Below are 19540 nucleotides of genomic sequence, written 5' to 3'. Positions count from 1 at the left end.
GTCACCAAAAAAACGCTGCCATGGTGATGGGCAGCCGTCCCGGAGCTGACTGGCTGCTGAACAGGGCCGCTCATGAACGCTCTCCTCCAGATTCCCAGAGCTCCAAAAATGGAACGGTTGATGTATTATTGTCATTTTGGAAGGGAAGTCAAGCCGCCTCAGCAATGGGTTTCAAAATTGAGTTAACAAGCCCATCCAAAGTGTTGTGGAGATGAGTTTATAGGTCAGCGATAGGACTTGAGACGATGCCTATGACCCGTTTATTGATTTTTCCCAGGGAAATGGCCGAAACGTGATCCTTTCTTAGGCATTAAAGTAGCTCCTTGCTTTCATGCTTTCAAAAAACGATTTGAGCTCCGATGTAGCCTGCTGTTGTTTACCGGTTCATCTGGCCAGATGAAAGTCATTGTGCAGTGAGCTGGCCAGCTAGGCCGAGGCCTTATACCATTTTCAGGTGTGCCTAGTTTTCTGGATCCCGTACACCCCAGCGGACAGTTGAAATGCATAATGAGGGAGGACTTATGGGTCAAAGGGGCGGTATGCATTTTTTATGCAGAAGTGGGGAGGATGATACCTACAATATGGATGTCATTACATTACTGGCAAGAACTTATTTATCATAATTCTCTTGCATTATGGAACATTAGTCCTGTTATTCCTGTCAATCATTCCTGTCATCATTGTCGCTTTGGCCTTCCTGTCACCAGTCCAAGCACCGCTGCCATAAATCCAGCACTGTGGATCTTAATCTTTGAAAAAGTTTTTTTTCTGATGCACCAGGCCAAGATAATGACGCTCTACTAGACCTGCTGTAACCATCTGCTCTTCTTGATCATTGATATGAATGAAGAGCTTCTTGAAGAGCATTGTCAGTTTTAATAGTATTTAAAGTTTTAGTCATAGTTTTTGTCTTTTGACAAAAATACCCTTAGAATTCAGTCAGTATGTATTAACATTTAACATAATGTGACAGCTTAATGTGGAAAGCTCCTAAAATAACATTATGATTACACTATTGAAATGTCAACACATATTCGTGGTTAATTCGTATGAGTTTGTATGATTTCCTTTGTATGTTTTCGTACGATCTGTTTTCGATCCACTGACAGTTAAATTTAGAGGTGGACCTTCATGCTTTCTTTTTTCAAAAAATTGTACATTACGTGAAACAGTGTACTAATTCATACGAAATTGCCACCTCATAAAATAGTTACATTTTATCATGAGAATGGGTTGGTAATGCTTCTGTAATGTTCTTCATGCTTTTGTTTTTTTGTTGTTGGTATTTTGGTGCATTGCTAGACAAAGAGCATATTCATGACGCAACATTCTAGCACATACCTCAAGTTCACATGTGCCTTTCGCATTATTTTGTTCAAATTTAAATTGTAATATTAAGTTTATGTCATGTATATATCGTATTGAACTCGCATTTTGGGTGAGTTTATGTGGCTTAGGTAGCCTTCTAGCATAGCACTTCAATTTAATAATGTTCATTCATTGTTTGGCTTCAGTTTGTGCAATTCAAGTGGGTTCCGAAACTATTGACTATGAGTGGATTATTTGAAACAATCCTCTTCTTTCTAGATATTTAGTTTTCTTCAAGAAAAAAATGCATTGTTAGCACATTGTCAGTCAATATTTTGCAATGTTTTTTCTCATCTTACTTTTTGTCAGTATGTTGTAATTAAAAACGTAAAAATGATGGCAAAAGCTAGGAAAGTTCAGACCAGTGGTCTAATGGTGTGTGCACACCAAAAGTGAATTTAATTATTTATTTGTGTGAGGAGATTACATACAAACTCAATGTAAAGACGCAAATAGATGCAAATTCACATTGGGCAGTGTGATTGCCAAGAGTATGCGATATTCACCTGAATCGAAGAATTTGAAGTTGAACATTTTCAACAGAAGTTGTGAAAGAGGAAGTTAAAAGAGGTTGAGGTAAGCAGTTTTAAGTTTTAGTGCCATGGAAAGTTCTGATTATTATAAACATGGGTCGTTGCAGTAAACACTGTGATATGAGCATGCTGAATTTCTGACATTGTTATAAAATGATCGCAGGCTATCTTTGGCCGCAAGACAGTGACAACAGCCGTCTTTGAACCTCTCTCACTGTACGACACCAATTAGGAGCCATGATCACAGAAATCGCCACGATTGTTTCACGATTCCGATCTTTCATCTGGGAAAGCCGAAAATCGTGCAGTGTGTAGAAGGCTAGTGTAGATACCAGCTCCAACCATTCTAGAAACTTCCAAGCAATTGAGTCGGTTGGAGCTAAACTCTGAGCACTGGTTTAGACAGACATTTTTACATTTACATTTATTCATTTAGCTGACGCTTTTGTCCAAAGCGACTTACAATTGCTATATATGTCAGAGGTCGCACGCCTCTGGAGCAACTAGGGGGTTGGGTGTCTTGCTCAGGGACACATTGGTGTCTCACAGTGAATTCGAACCCGGGTCTCTCACACCAAAGGCATGTGTCTTATCCACTGTGCCATCAACACCCCGACAAATCTGGATTGCCAAGTTTTTTTTTTTTTTATAGGAAGGGTCACTGGTAGAAAATCTTTGAGCTCCTTTGAGCTCCGTAATGACTGTTTTTATAACCTGTACAGTTAAAAGTGTGTGTATTTCACAACAGTGATTGTAAAAATATGTATTTTAGGTATGGAAGTGGTATGTTTTGGGTTTTGATAATTCGGCTAGGTTCATACGGCTAGTTTTCACTGGCCTTTGGGCTAGTTTTGTTACTCAGATCTGGCAATTCTGCACAGACCCGTTATCTTCCTGTGCAGCCAACTCGGTTATAGAGGTGCCCTCAGGGCAATGAGTTGGCAAAATGGTGATTTATCTTTTCTATTATATAGTCTGTTGTATTTTTTGCACTATTTGTATTTAGCAGTTAAGGCCTGGAAATGTGTTTGGAAAGGTCAGGGTGGGTATAAGGGCAGAGATGAATAGAGGAAGTGGGTCTGAAATACGATGTGTTTATGATGAGTGGATAAATGGAAGGCAGCATGGAAAAATGTGAACAGCAGACGGCATGTTCTGGCATTTGTTTATCACTTTAATACATAGTTCGTCGAACATGGATAGGCTCAGGAAATACATACCTCTTTACACTTTAAATATGTTCTCTGTCATCGTAAAATAACACTTCCCTGCTCGATTAATGTCAAACGCAGGCTAATCTTAGAATAAGAGTGTCACGTTTGATGCATATTTCATCTCCTCTCTAAACATATGTCAGACAAGCCAGGCTCCTCGCTGCCAAGAACTGTGAAGTTGTTCCAGAACGCTGGTGTCAGCTTCATCCCACTGTTCTTTGGCTCTGAAATTACCTTTGGAAAGCGACGTGTCCGCTGACTCAGACACAGTTACACTAGGTGTCATCACCGCTCTCCATATCTGCTCTTTTCAGCTCACCTTTTCCTTTTCCTTTTCCCTACATCTACCTCACTGTTCTCTCCACTTTTGTGATATTTTTTGATTATAATTGTACTTTTGATTCATCGCTCTCACATGGCAGCGGTTTTAAACATCTCCAAGGACCATTTGGTTTTGTTTTTCTCATTACTTCCAAACCATTTGTGATATTCCAGATTTGATTGGGGTGGTCCAGCATTAGTCTGGGTCAAATAGGGCCACCTTATGTGGATGTCGTCCTAGAGTGAGCTGTCCGCTGGTCGCTGCTGACCATTCCTCCTCTCCAATGCCTCAGACTGGCTTTTATGTCATTAATGAGCAGGAAGTCGAGACACTCATTAGGGAGGAATCAGCAAGGGCCCCTTTTAGAAGTTTTTAATTGCTTTAAGAGTAACACGAGAGTTCAGCTCCTGGATCTTCAGCATCATTAGATGCTGTTTTTTTTTCTTTTTCCATGAATCATTCAAGGCATTTGAAACTTCAGTTTGAGTAACCTCTGTACTTGTTGACTGGGATTACAGTTTTAAGATTGCTAGTCTTTTATAATTGTGAAGGCAGATGCTGTCGGTCACTTTTAGATGTCAAAACTATCAGGGGTGTCTTTGTTAACTAAAACCAAAATAAATGTTAACTGAAATACAGCTAGATTTTACATTTCATACATACATACACATTTTTTATTTATTTAATGTATGATTTATTAATTTTATTTAAAACTACAATTTACAATTGTAGAGTGACACTTACATGTTTCTATTTTTTCAAATGTTACATTAAATTGCAAGAAAATGCTCTTAGCAGCATTCACACCAGGGCACATATAATCATCTGTCATTAAAGGGTGCATTCAACATTGTGTGAAAATGATTTTGTACCAAATAAATTAACAGATGTCAGCCGTGCCGAAAAGGCTATCCACCCCCCGTCTATAACCCCTCCGTCTATCACATTATTGGGAGCCCGGAGGGGCCGTACGCTAAGTTTGGCAGTTATGCAAATAGCAGTGCACTCTCCTGTTTTCCATAGTCATTACTTTTCTTTTACATCGTTTTCACCCACTCATTTCCTTTGTTAAATCCGTCCTCACTGAGAACACTGGGTTCTAAACCGGATTCTTGTCAAAAGCGGCTAGTCCCCTAAAACAAGACCACCGATTAAAATGAGAGAGGTGCTTATTTAGTTGTCGTGGTGTTCTGAGGTAATTACAGTGGTTGAAAATGAAGAAAAAGAGGGAAAATGTTACCAAAATGATATTGAGAAGTATCCCCCATTTTGTGATAGGCGTAAGGCGTAACACAAACATCCATGTATCCTCTTGCAAACAGGCACAACCATTTAAACAATCCTGCGTGTTGAGCAAGCTAGCAGACTGGAGGTAAACAACCTCATTAGCCAAGTTGTTATTACAGCTGATCAGCTAAATTCTCGACTCACAGATAGCGTGGCTCCTTGTGGGGAAATTAGGAAGACTCTCAGGGCGGGTGCCCGGGCTGATACTGTTGTTCATTTGACTGTGCATTCATGTGTGTATTTGCTGTAAGGGTGACCAACAACGATTAGCTCTAGCCCTATGGAATAGTAATGCTGCGGGAGATGCTAATGCAAACCTGAGCCTCTGGTACAAATCAGATTTACACTGATGGTTGAATTTGCATTGAAGAACCTTTAAGATCCATTGCACATAAGGTTCTTTATAATGGAAAAAGGTTTTTAAGTTGTTCTTTACACTGAGAAAAAAAAGGTTCTTTTAAGAACGGTTCACTGAAAGTTTCTTTGGGTAACCAAATATGGCTCTTCTGTGGCATTGTTGTGAAAACCCCCATTTGTACACTCTTAAAAATAAAGATTTTTTATTGGAATCAGTGGAACCTTTCTATTCCACAAAAGCTTCTTTAGATTTTTAAAAATGTTCTTCACACTAAGAAAAAATGGTTCTTTTAGGAGAAAGGTGCATACTTAAAAATAAAGGTTCTTTACATCTGTGGTTCGATGAAGAACCTTTAACATCCATGGAACCTTTCGAGAAAGTTCTTTAGATTTTTTAAATGTTCTTCACACTACAAAAAAAGTGTTCTTTTAAAGTGCCCCTATTATGAATTTTTGAAAATGAGCTTTCATGCAGTGTGTAACACAGCTCTAAGTGAATGAAAACACCCTGCAAAGTTTTAAATCTGAAAGTGCACTGTGTATAAAGTTATTGTCTCTCAAAAGAAAGAGTCGACTCTGAATCATTGAAATGAGACGTTTTTAAAAGGAATCTCAAGCTGTTTCATGTTGACGTCAACATGAAACATTAGCATATTGTCCGCCCACTTGTTGGTCTTTTCGCTTTGGTCTGAATGAAAATGCAGAATCATTCTTTGCCACTTGGTGCAGCTGGTAGAAATAGCGGTTTCCACGGTAACGCTGTACAGAAAGCAGCACTGAGCTAACAAACACTGCTTTATCAGGCATCACAGGCAAGATGAAATGAAAATGAGACCAATCGGACCAATCACTGCAGACTAGCGTCACGCAAAGGAGGGGTCTAGAAAAATTAATCTTTGAGCAAGTAAGGTATAAATAAATGCATATTATAAGACAATGAAAGTGTTTTTTGACCTTGCATGCATGTCAACCAAAATATGAACCTTTCATAACCCATAATAGGGGCACTTTAAGAACTGTTCACCCAAGGTTCTTTGGGGAACCCAAAATGGTTTCTCAAAGCTTTTCATTGTACACAAGGTTCTTTATAGTGGAACATATTCTTTAGATTAGATTATTAAAAATGCTATTCAAACTTTAAGAACTATTTATTGAAAACTTCTTCAGGGAACCAAAAATGGCTCTTATATGGAATCATCCTTTTGGAAAATTAATTTTTTTTAAAGGTGTAGAAGCTTTCCATTACATAAAATATTTTTTAGGTTTTTTAAAACATTATTCACACTAAGAAAAATATTAAGAACTGTTTACTGGAAGATTCTTTGGGGAACCAAAAATGGTTCTTCTGTGGCATCACTGCAAAAACTCCTTGTGAAGCTGTTATTTCTAAGACTGTAGATGAGCTGATATATGCAATTTGGACTGGTGGGTGATCTGGATGCTGGACGAACACTCTGAGCCACGCTGTCCCCTGGTGGTGAGATTTTCTCATTGCAGTTGATCCATTAAAGAGGCCTAACTAAAGACTCAAGGATGCATTGAAATTGTTTTAATGCTCGAGAGATATTAAGTGAAGTAAGGTTTCTTTGCAGGCCAAAAACAGTTTCTACAATCTGGAAACATTACAAGGTTGAGGCTTGAGATTTCTGGGCGTTATCTTGTCCCTGGAATCTTTCGGAGAACTTTGAGAATATATGGTTGCCAGGACTTCCCTGAATAGGTCGATGGGAACGGAAATATCAAAAGCGCTAGACCTTGAACTTTACAAATATCACCGTGTCACAGTACGCCAGGAAATCTCCCCCTGCAAACTCGGCTTGACGGCAGTGGAGCTCTATTGGAGACGGTAAATGCCAGAAAGCTGGAGTACCCCATGTTGAGGGTTACGGCAATGATCAGAGCTGAGTAAACTCTTAGTGGCCTGTTGACCAGTGACAAAAATATGATTGATGAAGTACAGACTTGAGAACTCCATCTATCTATCTATCTATCTATCTATCTATCTATCTATCTATCTATCTATCTATCTATCTATCTATCTATCTATCTATCTGTAATATAATATATGAAATATAAATATGGACTTTACTGTTTCTCTTTTTTTTTTAATTTTCCCAAAATATCAAAAACATACAGTCCTTGCAGACAACAAGCTCATTATTATTTTGTATGTAAACTCATTATTAGTTTTTCTGAAGCAAGCGTGAGAACTAGATAGTGACAGAAAATGGATTTGCATTGAAATGGAAAATGCCGCATTCAACCAGGGAACTTCATGCATACAGCTGAGAGAACTCAATAATGTATAATCATTAATTAATCAATAATGGTTCTTTGTTCTTTTACTCTGGTGCCTAAAGCAAGAGATAACAAACACAATACAAGCGAACCTGTTGTCTTGGAAACATTCTGGAAAAATGCCTCGGGTTGAAATACAACAATAAATAAACAAGTTGCACAGGACAGAAAGGTGTCTAAAACACATTATAGTACTATTGTACTGTACTATATTTATACTATGCTATAGCAATATTATAGTATTTATTAATATTGTGATAGCTTTAATTTGGATATTTTCAGTTTTCATTTAAACTTTTTGTTTTATTCATATTATTTTTATGCTATTTTGTAATGTTTATTTATTTTTTTTAGTTTATTATACTTATGTTGAAAATATAACAATTAGCAGCTGATACCATAGAGAAATCTTTAAAATAAATTAGAAAAAAAAGGGACTTTAAAATAAAATTTGATTGGTTTATTAACAATGAACAGGTTTTACAGCATTTATTAGCATAACAAATATACTGTGTTGTTTATTTACTGTATTACTGTGTTAATTTATGTTCATTCATAATGCATTAATGTTAGGGCTAGAGTTAGTTTCAGCATCCTGACAGCAGTTCTGTGTGCTTCCAGCAGGGGGCTCTGATGTTACGACCATACAGTAGGTTATTGAAAGGTTCCCCGTGTTTGAGTCGTGAAGTAAGGGCCTGTTCTGTACAATTACGTTGTGCTCCCTGTAGCCCACATTAAACTCCCAGTAACATACGCTCTGAGTGTGGCTAAACAGGTATTAGGCAGTGAGACACCATGCCTGGAATGGATGGCATGTCTAATACAATGTGCTCAGAATACACACATAAATGTCAGGTGCTTTATTGCAGTCCTTGGTTTCCATGTAATCAAACCCACCCAGTTTCCACCTTGGCACTTGTTAGCATTCATGCCAGAACAGAAAGCATGATTTATTTATTGTCCCAGCTGGTAAGCTAATACCATGCGTGTCATGAGCTCTGTGTCAATGCATTTTGTCTCTTTGTCTGTCTTTTATAGTAAAACGGAGGTGGCGACCGTTGAGACGGAGCTCCTGAGGGACTATCGTTTTGGACAACAGCAGCTGATTGAAATATGGGGTCACGCTTGCGCTATTGCCATCACAAAGGTTTGTTTGACAAGTGAACACGGATTACATTATTGTGAAGTGGCAGTTAACATATCTAAATCCTGAATCTAATCCTGTATTTACTGTACACAAGCATCGCTGTGATTTACGCAACTCTCTGCATTTACCGCTCACAGCATCTGTCGACATTTGCCGAACTTCAACCAATCCTCTTAAGAGACGAGGCCCTGCTGCATTTGATGATGAAAACAGCAGGAAATATTTGATCTCGCTGTTTCTGTAGAGGGTTTGACCGCATCTGCTGCTCTGGGGGTTTTCTCATGAAAAGGGGTTAAAGAATGATCCAGAATAGCAATCTGACACTTTCGCTTCAAAACAGATAACAACAAAAAAAGATTTTGTATCTGTCTGTTGGACATAAAGTCATAAATGTCAGATATGCCGTCACAATTACAAGATCAATTTGCAGTTACGAAGAACAAAATGATGTTGTGAGATTAAAAGTTGCAGTTAGGTAATACAGTTACAGTTTTTGAGATATAAATGTGCAATTATGAGAAATAGTTATAATTACAAGAAATATTGCAATTATAAGTTACAAAACATTGTAATTATGAGAAATAGTTGCAGTTTAGAGTAAAAAGTTGCAATTGTGAAATATTAAATCACATTGTGATATCTCAGAGACGTAAAGTTGCAATTACGAAAAATAGTCGCAATTATGAGTTACAAAAAGTCGTAATTATAATAAATAGCTGCAAATCTATGAAAAAGCCCCAACTGCGAAATATTAATTCACATTGTGAGTTACTGTATAAAACCACAATCTCTGAGATATAAATTTGCAATTACGAGAAATAGTCGCAATTATAAGATAAATCACAATGAGCTACAAAAAGTCGTAATAATGACAAACAGTTGCAAATCTACAAAAAAGCCTAAACTGTAAAATATGAAGTAACCATGCGGGATATAAAGTTACAATTACTAAGATATCGACATTTGCAATTTCAAGAAATGCCGCAAAAAAGTGACGATTATATAAAATAGTTACTGTTCCAAAAAAAGTAGTCATTGCGAGAAATGGTCAGAATTTCTGAGATATAAATGTGCAATTACAAGAAACTTTGCAATTAAGTCTCAAAAATTCTGAATTATGAGAAACAGTTGCAGTTCTGAGAAAAAAGGCACACTTGTGAGATATAAAGTCACTTTGTGAGGTATTCACAATTTCTGAGATATAAATTTGTGATAATGAGAAATTGTCACAATTACAGGAAATGTCACAATTATGAGTCACAGAAAGTAATACTTCTTTAAAAATATGAAGTGAAATATGAAGTCACATAAGGAGATATAAAGGTGCAATTATGGGGACAAAAAAATTTTGTAGAAATACAGTAGCTATATATATATATAAAGACATACAATAGCAATTATTTTATTTCATTGCTTTTATTTATTTATTTTTAGTCTAAGGACAGATATAGGCTTCCATACAAAAGGGATACAAAAAGGTGATTTAGCTTTTTTCGAGGGGTTATGTTATATCTTGCCTCGAGTACTAAAATCAGCACCAGTCGGGTTCATTCACCTCCAAATTGCACTTTGACTTCTCCTTAAAAATCCCTTGTGACAAATCCAATGCACCGTCATTGAAGGTGTTGAAAGTCTTTCGTCTGTGGCTGGCCTGCAGTCGGGCGGTCTCGGGCCTTACGTCTCAGGGCGGCCTGAGGGTTGTGATAGAGCCAGGCCAACTCAAACCAGACTACTGCGGTCACCATTCCATCTGGATTCAGTCAGGCTGACAGGCAGTGCAGGGCTCCTCTTGACCTACCTGAGAGTCGGTTAAAGCCCCAAATTGTTTCCTGATTTGGCTTGTGTGAATTTTCAACCCTTGTTAAGAAGTGTTTTACAAACTGAACCTTCCGCCCCTCCAAGGCTCCCGGTCACCAGCAGCTGCCACAGTTAGCGTCAACAAAACTTCCTGTGCTGTGACCTCTGTGAGGTCGCCATAAATTGCAGCTAAAGAAAACACGCCGGCTGGTAGCTCTGAGACAAGCATTACATCAGTATGCTTGTGTGTGTGAGGGGGATGGGGGGGGCAAATCTTGGTTGTATTTTACCACATTGTGATTTCACAACCAAACTATCCACCGCAGTGGATGCCAAGATCAACGTCATCCGTCTACATCGGGGGGATAAGTGCTTTGGTGTTGAGCTCCGTCAAGGCTGATGTCTGTGATCATTCCCTGCTTTAGATATCAGGAAGTTATTTTTATTACCATGGCTCATGAAACCTTCTTTGTGTTTTGAGTGAAAAATGCAGACTGACGTTACCTCTCGTACAACACTGTCTGTGATCTCTTTGTATTTTCCCATGACTATATGATAAAACAGAATATAAAATTGGATTAAAATTTGAAATTAATAAAACATTTTTAAAAAGAATAAGGGTTTGGGTTAAACCATGTCCTAACCAAGTATAACTCTGACAAGCAGGCTGTGATTTCTGCAGCACTACACCAGTTATTATAGTTTTGAATTTTGAATTTACTTTTTATTTAGATTTGATTTATAATAATATTTTTTAGTTTTGTCAGTTTTTTGTTAATTTTCACTCTATCGTTGATAGTTTTATTTCAGTATTAGTTTTTGTTTGTTTTGTTTTGTTTTGAGAATTTTTCTACATTTTAATTTTAGCATTTTAGGACTGCCAAAGTTAATGTGTTTTGTTAAGAACTGATATCATTTAAAAATCATTGCATTTTGAGAATGAAAAAAAAAGACTGATTTTTATTTATTTTTTTATTTTATTAAAGTTTTTTTTCTAATTGAACAGTTCTCTGTCTGATTTATAGTTCTGCATTTTTAATTTACTTTTGATTTTCATTTTATTTTTAATTTGTCTTTAGTTTAGTTGTCAGTATTTGTTTTTCCTCTGTTATTATTGTTTTTTTTTTGTATTTATTGTATGTATATAGAATTTTAGAATTGTATGTAGTTTTAGTATTTTATGGCCGTCAGTTAATAACTGGTACCATTTAATTTTTTTTTGCCAGTTATGCAGTTTTTATTTTAATTTATTACGTTTTCATTCAGTTTTCTTCAACAATGGTTACACTTTGCCACTCTGAGGAGCCCCGCCCACTGTGAAATCTCATTACTTCAAAATCCTGCTCGACATCGCATACTCAACAGTTTCACATTAAGTAAATGTAGACAGAACAAATTACACTGTATCTGGTTCGGACATGTTGTGTGTTGCAAAGTATAATTTAGTTGATCCTTGGTTTGTCCTCTTATCATTATATGACATTTCTTTGTACATTTCTCTGATTCTGCTGCCTTAAATTCACATTCTGCATCCTGTTTGCGAATTCCTCCATTTAATTTGAATTTAAAAGGCTTTCTCAATTCAGTTCTAAATTAAACACAGCTCTGGTGTTAATGTGTGTCAGGTTGAGGGTAAAAAGTGCAAGAGCAATTAGTCAAGACCCTCTCTAGAGAGCTCATTTGCTGGAAGCGAAATCTAGAGGTTCAGTGGCTCCGAACGGGAGCAGATCAGAGCGGCGGTCTCCAGAGTCCTGGCAGGAGTTGACAGAATGGAGGATTCCAGCACAGCTGCAGCAGACCTGTAAAAGAAATGAACAATGCATCCACTGGCTACGGCTCTCAGGAACACTCCATTCCATGTCATTTTCCAGAGAAGAAGAAATGGACAGAACACAGACAAAGGGAATGGATGTTATTTCATACAGCTTCATATGAATTGATTGTCAGTATCACAAGGTTGAACTTTTAGTAATTGTTCTGGACATACCATTTACCGTGAACATGATTTTGAGCGCTAGCGTGGGCCTCAATCCATGAAATTTTGAGAAACTAATAACGCAACCAGCAACTGGTGTTTATCAAGAATACATCTGAATAACACCATGAGTGGTATCTTTCTGAAATCATTTGTTTTGTTTATCATTATCATTAGCAGATTATTTGAACTGGTTTTATGGTGCATTCTGGGAACTTCTTGGTAGTGAATGTTGTAGTGCACTTGATTTTGACAATGGGACAGCTCTAGAAAGAGTTTGCTGTGTAGTATACTACCAGGGAGCATATTGAGAGTTTGTTGTAGCTACGGCAGTGTTTAGCAGTGCAATAAAACTACAGTGCAACAGTGTTGTAAAAGTAATGTAAGTGACCAAGAAAAACATTTGACAGAAAATTTTGTTACAATACTTTTTGTAAAACATACAAAATGATTCTGTTTAGGGTTGCGCAAATCAGATACGTTGCACTTTGTAAAGTCGACACGAAATCTTAATCGAGCCTATTTACTTTCTTATTACACTTTCCTGGTATTACTGTGTATGATTCATTGCACATTATTCAAAGGAAATAAAAAAAATAACTTTTTAAACGTTTAGTCTTTTTACTAGTAACCGACTGTTTACAAGGATACTCACAAAGACAGGCATTTTGAAATAAATTTGTGTATATTTGTCCATTCAAGGGTTGGACTTTGTTCCTCAAAACATAACAGCTCGCTCCGCCCCTGAAACAAGTTTTCTTTCTGATGACATCATCAAGCCCTCTTCGTTTTTAGCCCCTCCCCTCCGGCCAATTTTAACCATTTTGAAAAACAGCTTAGCTACAGTCACACATCTGAAAATGTAGTTAATAGCTTTGCCACCTTTAGTTAGTTACTCCCAAACACTGCCCATTATAATCAACTTCATTGACAAGCTCACTTTTGGCCAATAGGAAAATTTCCTACTCGGATTCCCAATAAAATGTCAACAGATGGAGACAGACGTTAATTTTCCACACTCAGACACGCATTCAACTCCTGTTCACCCGGCACTGTGACTAAGACAACCAGCGATGATAATGTAATCTAAACTTCATCAGCTCGCTAATGGAACATAAAAATCAGCTGATCATTTCTCTCCAAAGTGCCATTAGCTTCATTAGCGTCTGGCTTCCTCTCTTTCTCGGAAGTCTGCAATTACGCCCACGCTTGTGCCGCGGTCCATATTTTAGCGGCGGTTAATTGGAGATGAATATAACATGCACGTTACCTTAACTGCTGTTTTTACTTCATTCGTCTGTTCATATTGTCATCTTTATGGCAAGATACTCATCAGGTAAATGAGTAACAAATATCTTTCCAACTTGACTGCAAAGACTTTAAAATATAAAATACTTCAATCTTCTATTCCAGCATATGCGTAGATGACTAGAAGACTTTTATGAGAGAGTAAACACTTGCTCTGTGGTTCTATCAAAACATTGTTGTTTGTTTATATTTCACAACCAGCCAGGCATAGCAACAGCTCAACCAATGGCGTGCATTTGGGGCGTGGCTATTTTTGTTTGGCTGACCAATAGCAGATGGAAACCTATTTGAAAACAATTCAGTTCTGTTTAGTAAAAGAAATTACATGCCTCAACTTTAAAGACTTAGTTTTGTGAGTGTGCACATGCTTCGGAAAATCTGAACAGCACTGGTCCGGTTTAGAAACCTGTCAGAAAGTGTGTTATTTTAAGGCTGCATCCTGTGGCAATGTCTCCACAGCTCTTGACTATTGTTGCAACTGTTGCTGGGTTATTCTGATGAACATTACCTCTGCAAATGCAGATATGACTGAATTGAGATGTCTCCCTCTCCCTCTGTCTCTTTCCAGGCTTTTCCTTTGAGCTCCCTGAGTAAAAAGCAGCCCACCCTGCTGGTTGTTTGTGGTCCTGAGCAGAATGGCTCCATTGGTCTTGTGTGTGCCCGCCATCTGCGCATGTTTGTAAGTATAGAGCACTGTGCCGAAGGGCACGGAGAAAGAATGAATACCAATGGGGTGCTGTATTGTTGTTTAAAGTCAACATGAAATCATAATTGAGCCTATTTACTTTCTTAATGCACTTTCCTGGTATTATTGTGTACGAGTCATTGGCTCAATGCTAAGGATTTTTTTCTACTTGTCAGACAGTCCAGTGGTATAGATTTTTACTTTAGTTTGTAATTGTTCATCAAAACATAAGAGCTTGCTTGGCGCCTGAAACAAGTTTTTATTCTGATGACATCAAGTCCTCTTAGTTTTTAGCCCCTCCCCTCCTGCATAGATGATTTAATTTGATGAATAAAATCAAGACCTGCCCTTAATGTTTGTTATTGAATGTACTGTTTCAGCCAGAAATACGACACATTACAAAAGTAAAATGGGTGTGCGAATGCTTTTTATGTTGCCGTTAAGTTTATCTTTATTGAAAGAAACATTGCATCTCATTTATATGGAAGCCTATTTCCGCTACGGAATGATTTGAAAGTTTGAATATAAAAAGTTGCAATTTTCTTTTTATTTATTTGTTTTTTATTAGAAACAAACACAGAATTGTGAGATATAAACTCAGAATTCTTACTTTATCTCACAATTCCTAGTTCACCTCTCAAAATTCTGAAATTATATCTCACAATTCTGACTTTTTTCTCTGAATTCTGAGTTTATTTTTTTCCCTTGCAATTGCAGGTTTATATCTCACAATTCAGGCATTTCTTCTTAGAATTGCGAGTTTATATCTTGGAATTCTAAGTTTATATCTCACTTTTGAGTTTATATGTCCGAAAATGTTCAAATTGCTTCAAATTTTTTATTCTTTGGGGGAAAGGGCTATTTGTTTATCAGCTACAGGACAAAATGTTAGATGTTATATACAACTGTGGCATTCAAATTCAGCTTATAACATTTCCAAATCCTGATTTAAGCAGTAAAAAATAGAAAACAATAAGAAAAAATTATCCATCATGCTCCTCTGTGATGCTAGATTTATGGAGCATCAGTTTTCGTCTAATAAACGTACACTCTGTAAAAGTTATCCTTCTTTTCATTCTGATGGAGTGAAGTTTGGCCAGTCCAGATTTGGCCAGTTTACAATATAAGATTCTTGGAACGAATAAAAAAACTTGGAGGGAAAAAACCAAAAGAACAATAGAGGATCATCACATGATGGCAGCTGTTTTATACATTCCCGCCGTACATCTGCATGGATTCTTGTGTCCGTACCAATGTTATGTAAGAAATACATTAAGTTTAACTGCAGGATTGTAATGAACTTACCCGGCAATTTATCCAGACTGTATGGACTTTATCCTGTATCCCAAGCAAATGAGGTGTACAAAACCATATATATGGATACATTTTTAATCCACATTAATCACTTCTAATGTTCTTCTGAAATTAAATGATGAGGTAATTATATTTTGTGATTTATGAACTCAAAAATCCCCCTGCATATCCACAGGGGGACAAAATATTACTTTAAAAAACAGAAAGCTTTTATGGACACTAAGCATGAACTGTCTGGTTCATGTATGGCAACACATTTTCATACCTGTTTTTCACAACTAAAGGACATATTTTAAAAAAAATGTGTTAATCATCTACCTCATCTCCCTTTAATGTAGGAATATGAGCCCACCATTTTCTATCCCAAGCGTTCTCCTCAGAGTTTGTACCAAGACTTCACCATTCAGTGCGAGAAAATGGACATCCCTTTCCTGTCCTATCTCCCGACAGAGGTATGTGTCAGTCTTGAATAATGAAGCTCGGCAGAGAGATGTCAATGCGATGTTCACTCCTCTGGACATCTGTCAATCCTAATCGAATCCTTCCTGACCCCACGACCAGGTCCAGCTGTTAAATGATGCCTACAATCTGGTGATCGATGCCATCCTGGGACCAGAAACCGACCACAAGGAAGATAAAGAGCCCTACGCTGGGATGCTGGTGACTCTTAAACAGGTCAAAATACCCATCGTTAGTGTGGACGTGCCCTCAGGTATTTTCTCATTAAACACACAACCTGATGTTTTAGAGGGATTTTGCCCATGGCATTCTTTAGTGTGCAGTACCACTAAGAAAAAAGATGTTACATTCAGTAAATACAGTAGCTACCTGCTAGAAAAAGAAAACATGTTTCGTGAAAAAGATCTCAATCAGTTCAGAGGAAGGTTTTCGTTATTTTTGTCAGACTCAGCTTATCAAGACATAAAAGCATTAGCTTTAGCATTCTTCGACACACTCAAAAAACGTTCTAACACACCAACCGAAACAAATATGAAGTGCCTGTTTTTACACACTGAACATCATTTGTGTAATTCTTAACAGATAAGCATATGCACTGTAAAGTCGGACAGCTACATATTAGCATTCTACAAAATGTAAAATTTTGTTCTTTGACTGTTCGGAAAACATGTTTCATTATTTAGTTTGGTCTTGGTAGTTGCACAGAAATTACTTTGGCTTTAATATTAGCTAGTAACTATTAGCTGCGTTTGCTAATAGCTGCTAGATAATAAATACTAGATGGTAAATCACATACTAGATAAAACTTGATACATTTGTACAGCTATGTAAAATAGTCAAAATATTATGGAGAAATTGATTACTAACATGTTCAAGGCTAACAGCTACTAGCTACCCTTGCTAATAGCTACTTAAGTAGAATAGGTCAAACAAAATACTAGAAAAACTTTAAAAAATAATGTTGATACATTTCTGTAAACATGCAAAATAGTTGGCATATTATTGAAAAATGGGTTACTAATACCTCCAAGGAGTTTCAACTGATGAAATCTGATTTATTCAGCCAATGTTTCTCATAAATGAGCTGACCAGAGACCTTAATGTGCAAATGTGTTGCACTGGACCTGAAGTGCTTGCAAAACAGACAAATTATCAAACTAAAGAAAACTCACAGCCGTTATGTCATCGGGAGACCGTATTTGAAAATTGCATCTGATGGCTGACACACTGTAATTTTTGTGCTCTCTTTCCACATGACAGTAGTGTGATGAATGATCTCTACGAGCCAGTTTTCCACATCTTATCTGGAAGAATATAGAGATATTGATATGTTTCAGTTAATAACCAGTGGCTTGTGATGTTGAGAAAGGATTCACTCTTTCTATCTCTCTTTGCTGAAGGTTGGGATATTGACGAACCAGCCAATGATGGGATAAATCCAGAAGTTCTCGTTTCTCTGACAGCTCCCAAAAAGTGCGCAATGGGTTTCTCGGGAAAGCACTTTCTGGCGGGACGATTCCTGCCCTATGACATTCAGAAAAAATATGAACTTAATCTGCCAGAATTCCCCGGCACGGAATGTGTTATAGAACTGTAGCCATTTATATTGTATTTTGAATAACAAATATGTTTTCCCCTTTTGTATTTTATAGATTGTTCTGTGGCATTCAGTGAGTTTCTGTGGAAGCTTGTTTCTGTTACGGGATGAAAAAATTCAAAAGGTAATTGCTAATGAATCTCACATTTGTGATTCCAATTCTCGGCATATATCTCCCAATCCGGCTGTATAAACTCACAATTCTGAGAAAAAAATAAATAAAAAGATTTCTCGCACTTTAGAGTCTACATCATGCAATGTACATCACGACTCTTTTTCTCAGAATTCTGAGCTTTAAGATTTAAAAATATTAAATTATAATTTTGCCTCTTTTTATCTTACAATTCTGACTTTCTTGCAATTGTGAAAGTTTATAGCTCACAATTACGAGTTATTAACTCACAATTCTGTTTTTATATCTCGCAATTCTCAATTGTTTTCCTCGAAATTACAAGAAAAAAAGTTGTAATTACCTTTTTATTTTTTTTTTCTTCTTGTGGCAGAAACAAGCAATCAATCCTAAGAAGATGGGTTTAGAATTATTCCATTTTGCAAATTTTTTGATATTTACAGTATGTCTAACTCTTGAGTTCTCAAAATCGCCAATATACAGTTTTGTTTAATACATAAGCCTTTTTAATGTTAAATATATTCAAAATGCATTACCCTGATAGTGCCTCCAGTCTAATGTGCACGACACCTACAAACCCAACGCATTTCTGCTGGAATTTTACTCCAATTGCAAATTTATTTATCTGTACTTTATTGGAAAGGTTGTATAGTATAATAATAATCCCAGGATGACAAACGTGTGTAAATCATTTTGTTTTTACTATACATTGCTCAATGTACATGTGTTTTCTTAGTTCTTATAGGTTGAATTAATAAATGATCTATGTAAAAACAGCGTTTATTCATTTAGAAGTCAAAGGCGGGTGTTTAAAGAAACGTTGGATGTTGAAAACCCACGGATGTTATTATTTAGCCAAACCTTGGAAAATGTGCTCCATTAGACAATATTTGGGAACAAGAGGTAGCTACGATATTCTTTAGACCATACAGTATATTATTTCTTCCCAGAGATTTATTCAAAAGTCAGGAAAAGGCGTGGGTGATATAAAGGAATGTTTCTGTCTAAAGCAACAACAGTTACATTATGTGGACAGAAATACCGAAGCAGCGTAATGATTCATTGCTAATGCATTATAGGCCATTTTAGGACATTGTCTAAACTCAGATATATTCATCAAAAGGTGGACATGAACTCATCATATTTCTCAGTCTGACAATAAACATTTTACATTTCTGTCCACCCCACTGAAAGCCAAAAAGTATGCTTATTGTCTTTAAACATGCATAGAGAGTGCCACAAAGGTAACCGGCAAAAGAAGTCATATGCACTCAATATGGTGACAAAGGAAAATATGAAAATCTGTTTAGACTGCGAACGAATTGGGGGAAACATTTTGGTCTGTGCTTTTCTTTGCAAATTTGGCTGTTTATTCTGTTTTGATACCACAATTCCCTGTAATCTACAATCTTTCTGACTTCTGATCCTGATTTTTTGTCAGACCCATTTAGTGAAATATTTGCAGTGCTTCTCAAAGCTTTCAAAACAGCTGTGCAAAATGACTCGAAATGTTGGACGACACCATGGATTGGCAAGCAAACGCATCTCCCTATCATGGATGTGCTGGTCATGCATGATCCTAGACAGTGGAACAGGACTGTACATGTAGCATGCATGGGAATATTTACAAATGGATAAACAATTACGTTTGCTCATGAACCATGAGTTAGACTTCAAAGTTTGGACTTTAACAATAAGCTTTTAGTGTGGCACTCTGGTTTTAAACCTATATTTCACTACTCCATCAAA

The 19540-nt window shown here is 36.9% G+C and overlaps 1 protein-coding gene across 1 annotated transcript in view; it reads left to right on the top strand.

Annotated features, from left to right (window-relative positions):
• Positions 1–18560, top strand: part of LOC306874550 (yjeF N-terminal domain-containing 3-like) — a 35744-nt gene extending 17184 nt beyond the window's left edge. Inside the window, exons 2-6 of the mRNA XM_079424684.1 lie at positions 8418–8526; positions 14175–14285; positions 15944–16057; positions 16167–16317; positions 17465–18560. Coding sequence (XP_079280810.1) covers positions 8418–8526; positions 14175–14285; positions 15944–16057; positions 16167–16317; positions 17465–17661 — 682 coding nt within the window. The 3' untranslated portion in view covers positions 17662–18560. The remainder of the gene's footprint in view (positions 1–8417; positions 8527–14174; positions 14286–15943; positions 16058–16166; positions 16318–17464) is intronic.
• Positions 18561–19540: the final 980 nt, after the last annotated feature.

The sequence above is a fragment of the Barbus barbus genome (genome assembly GCF_936440315.1).
Source record: "Barbus barbus genome assembly, chromosome: 9".
Taxonomy (NCBI): Eukaryota; Metazoa; Chordata; class Actinopteri; order Cypriniformes; family Cyprinidae; genus Barbus; species Barbus barbus.
Note: the sequence above shows the minus strand (reverse complement) of the source record. Positions and strands in the feature narration are given on the sequence as shown.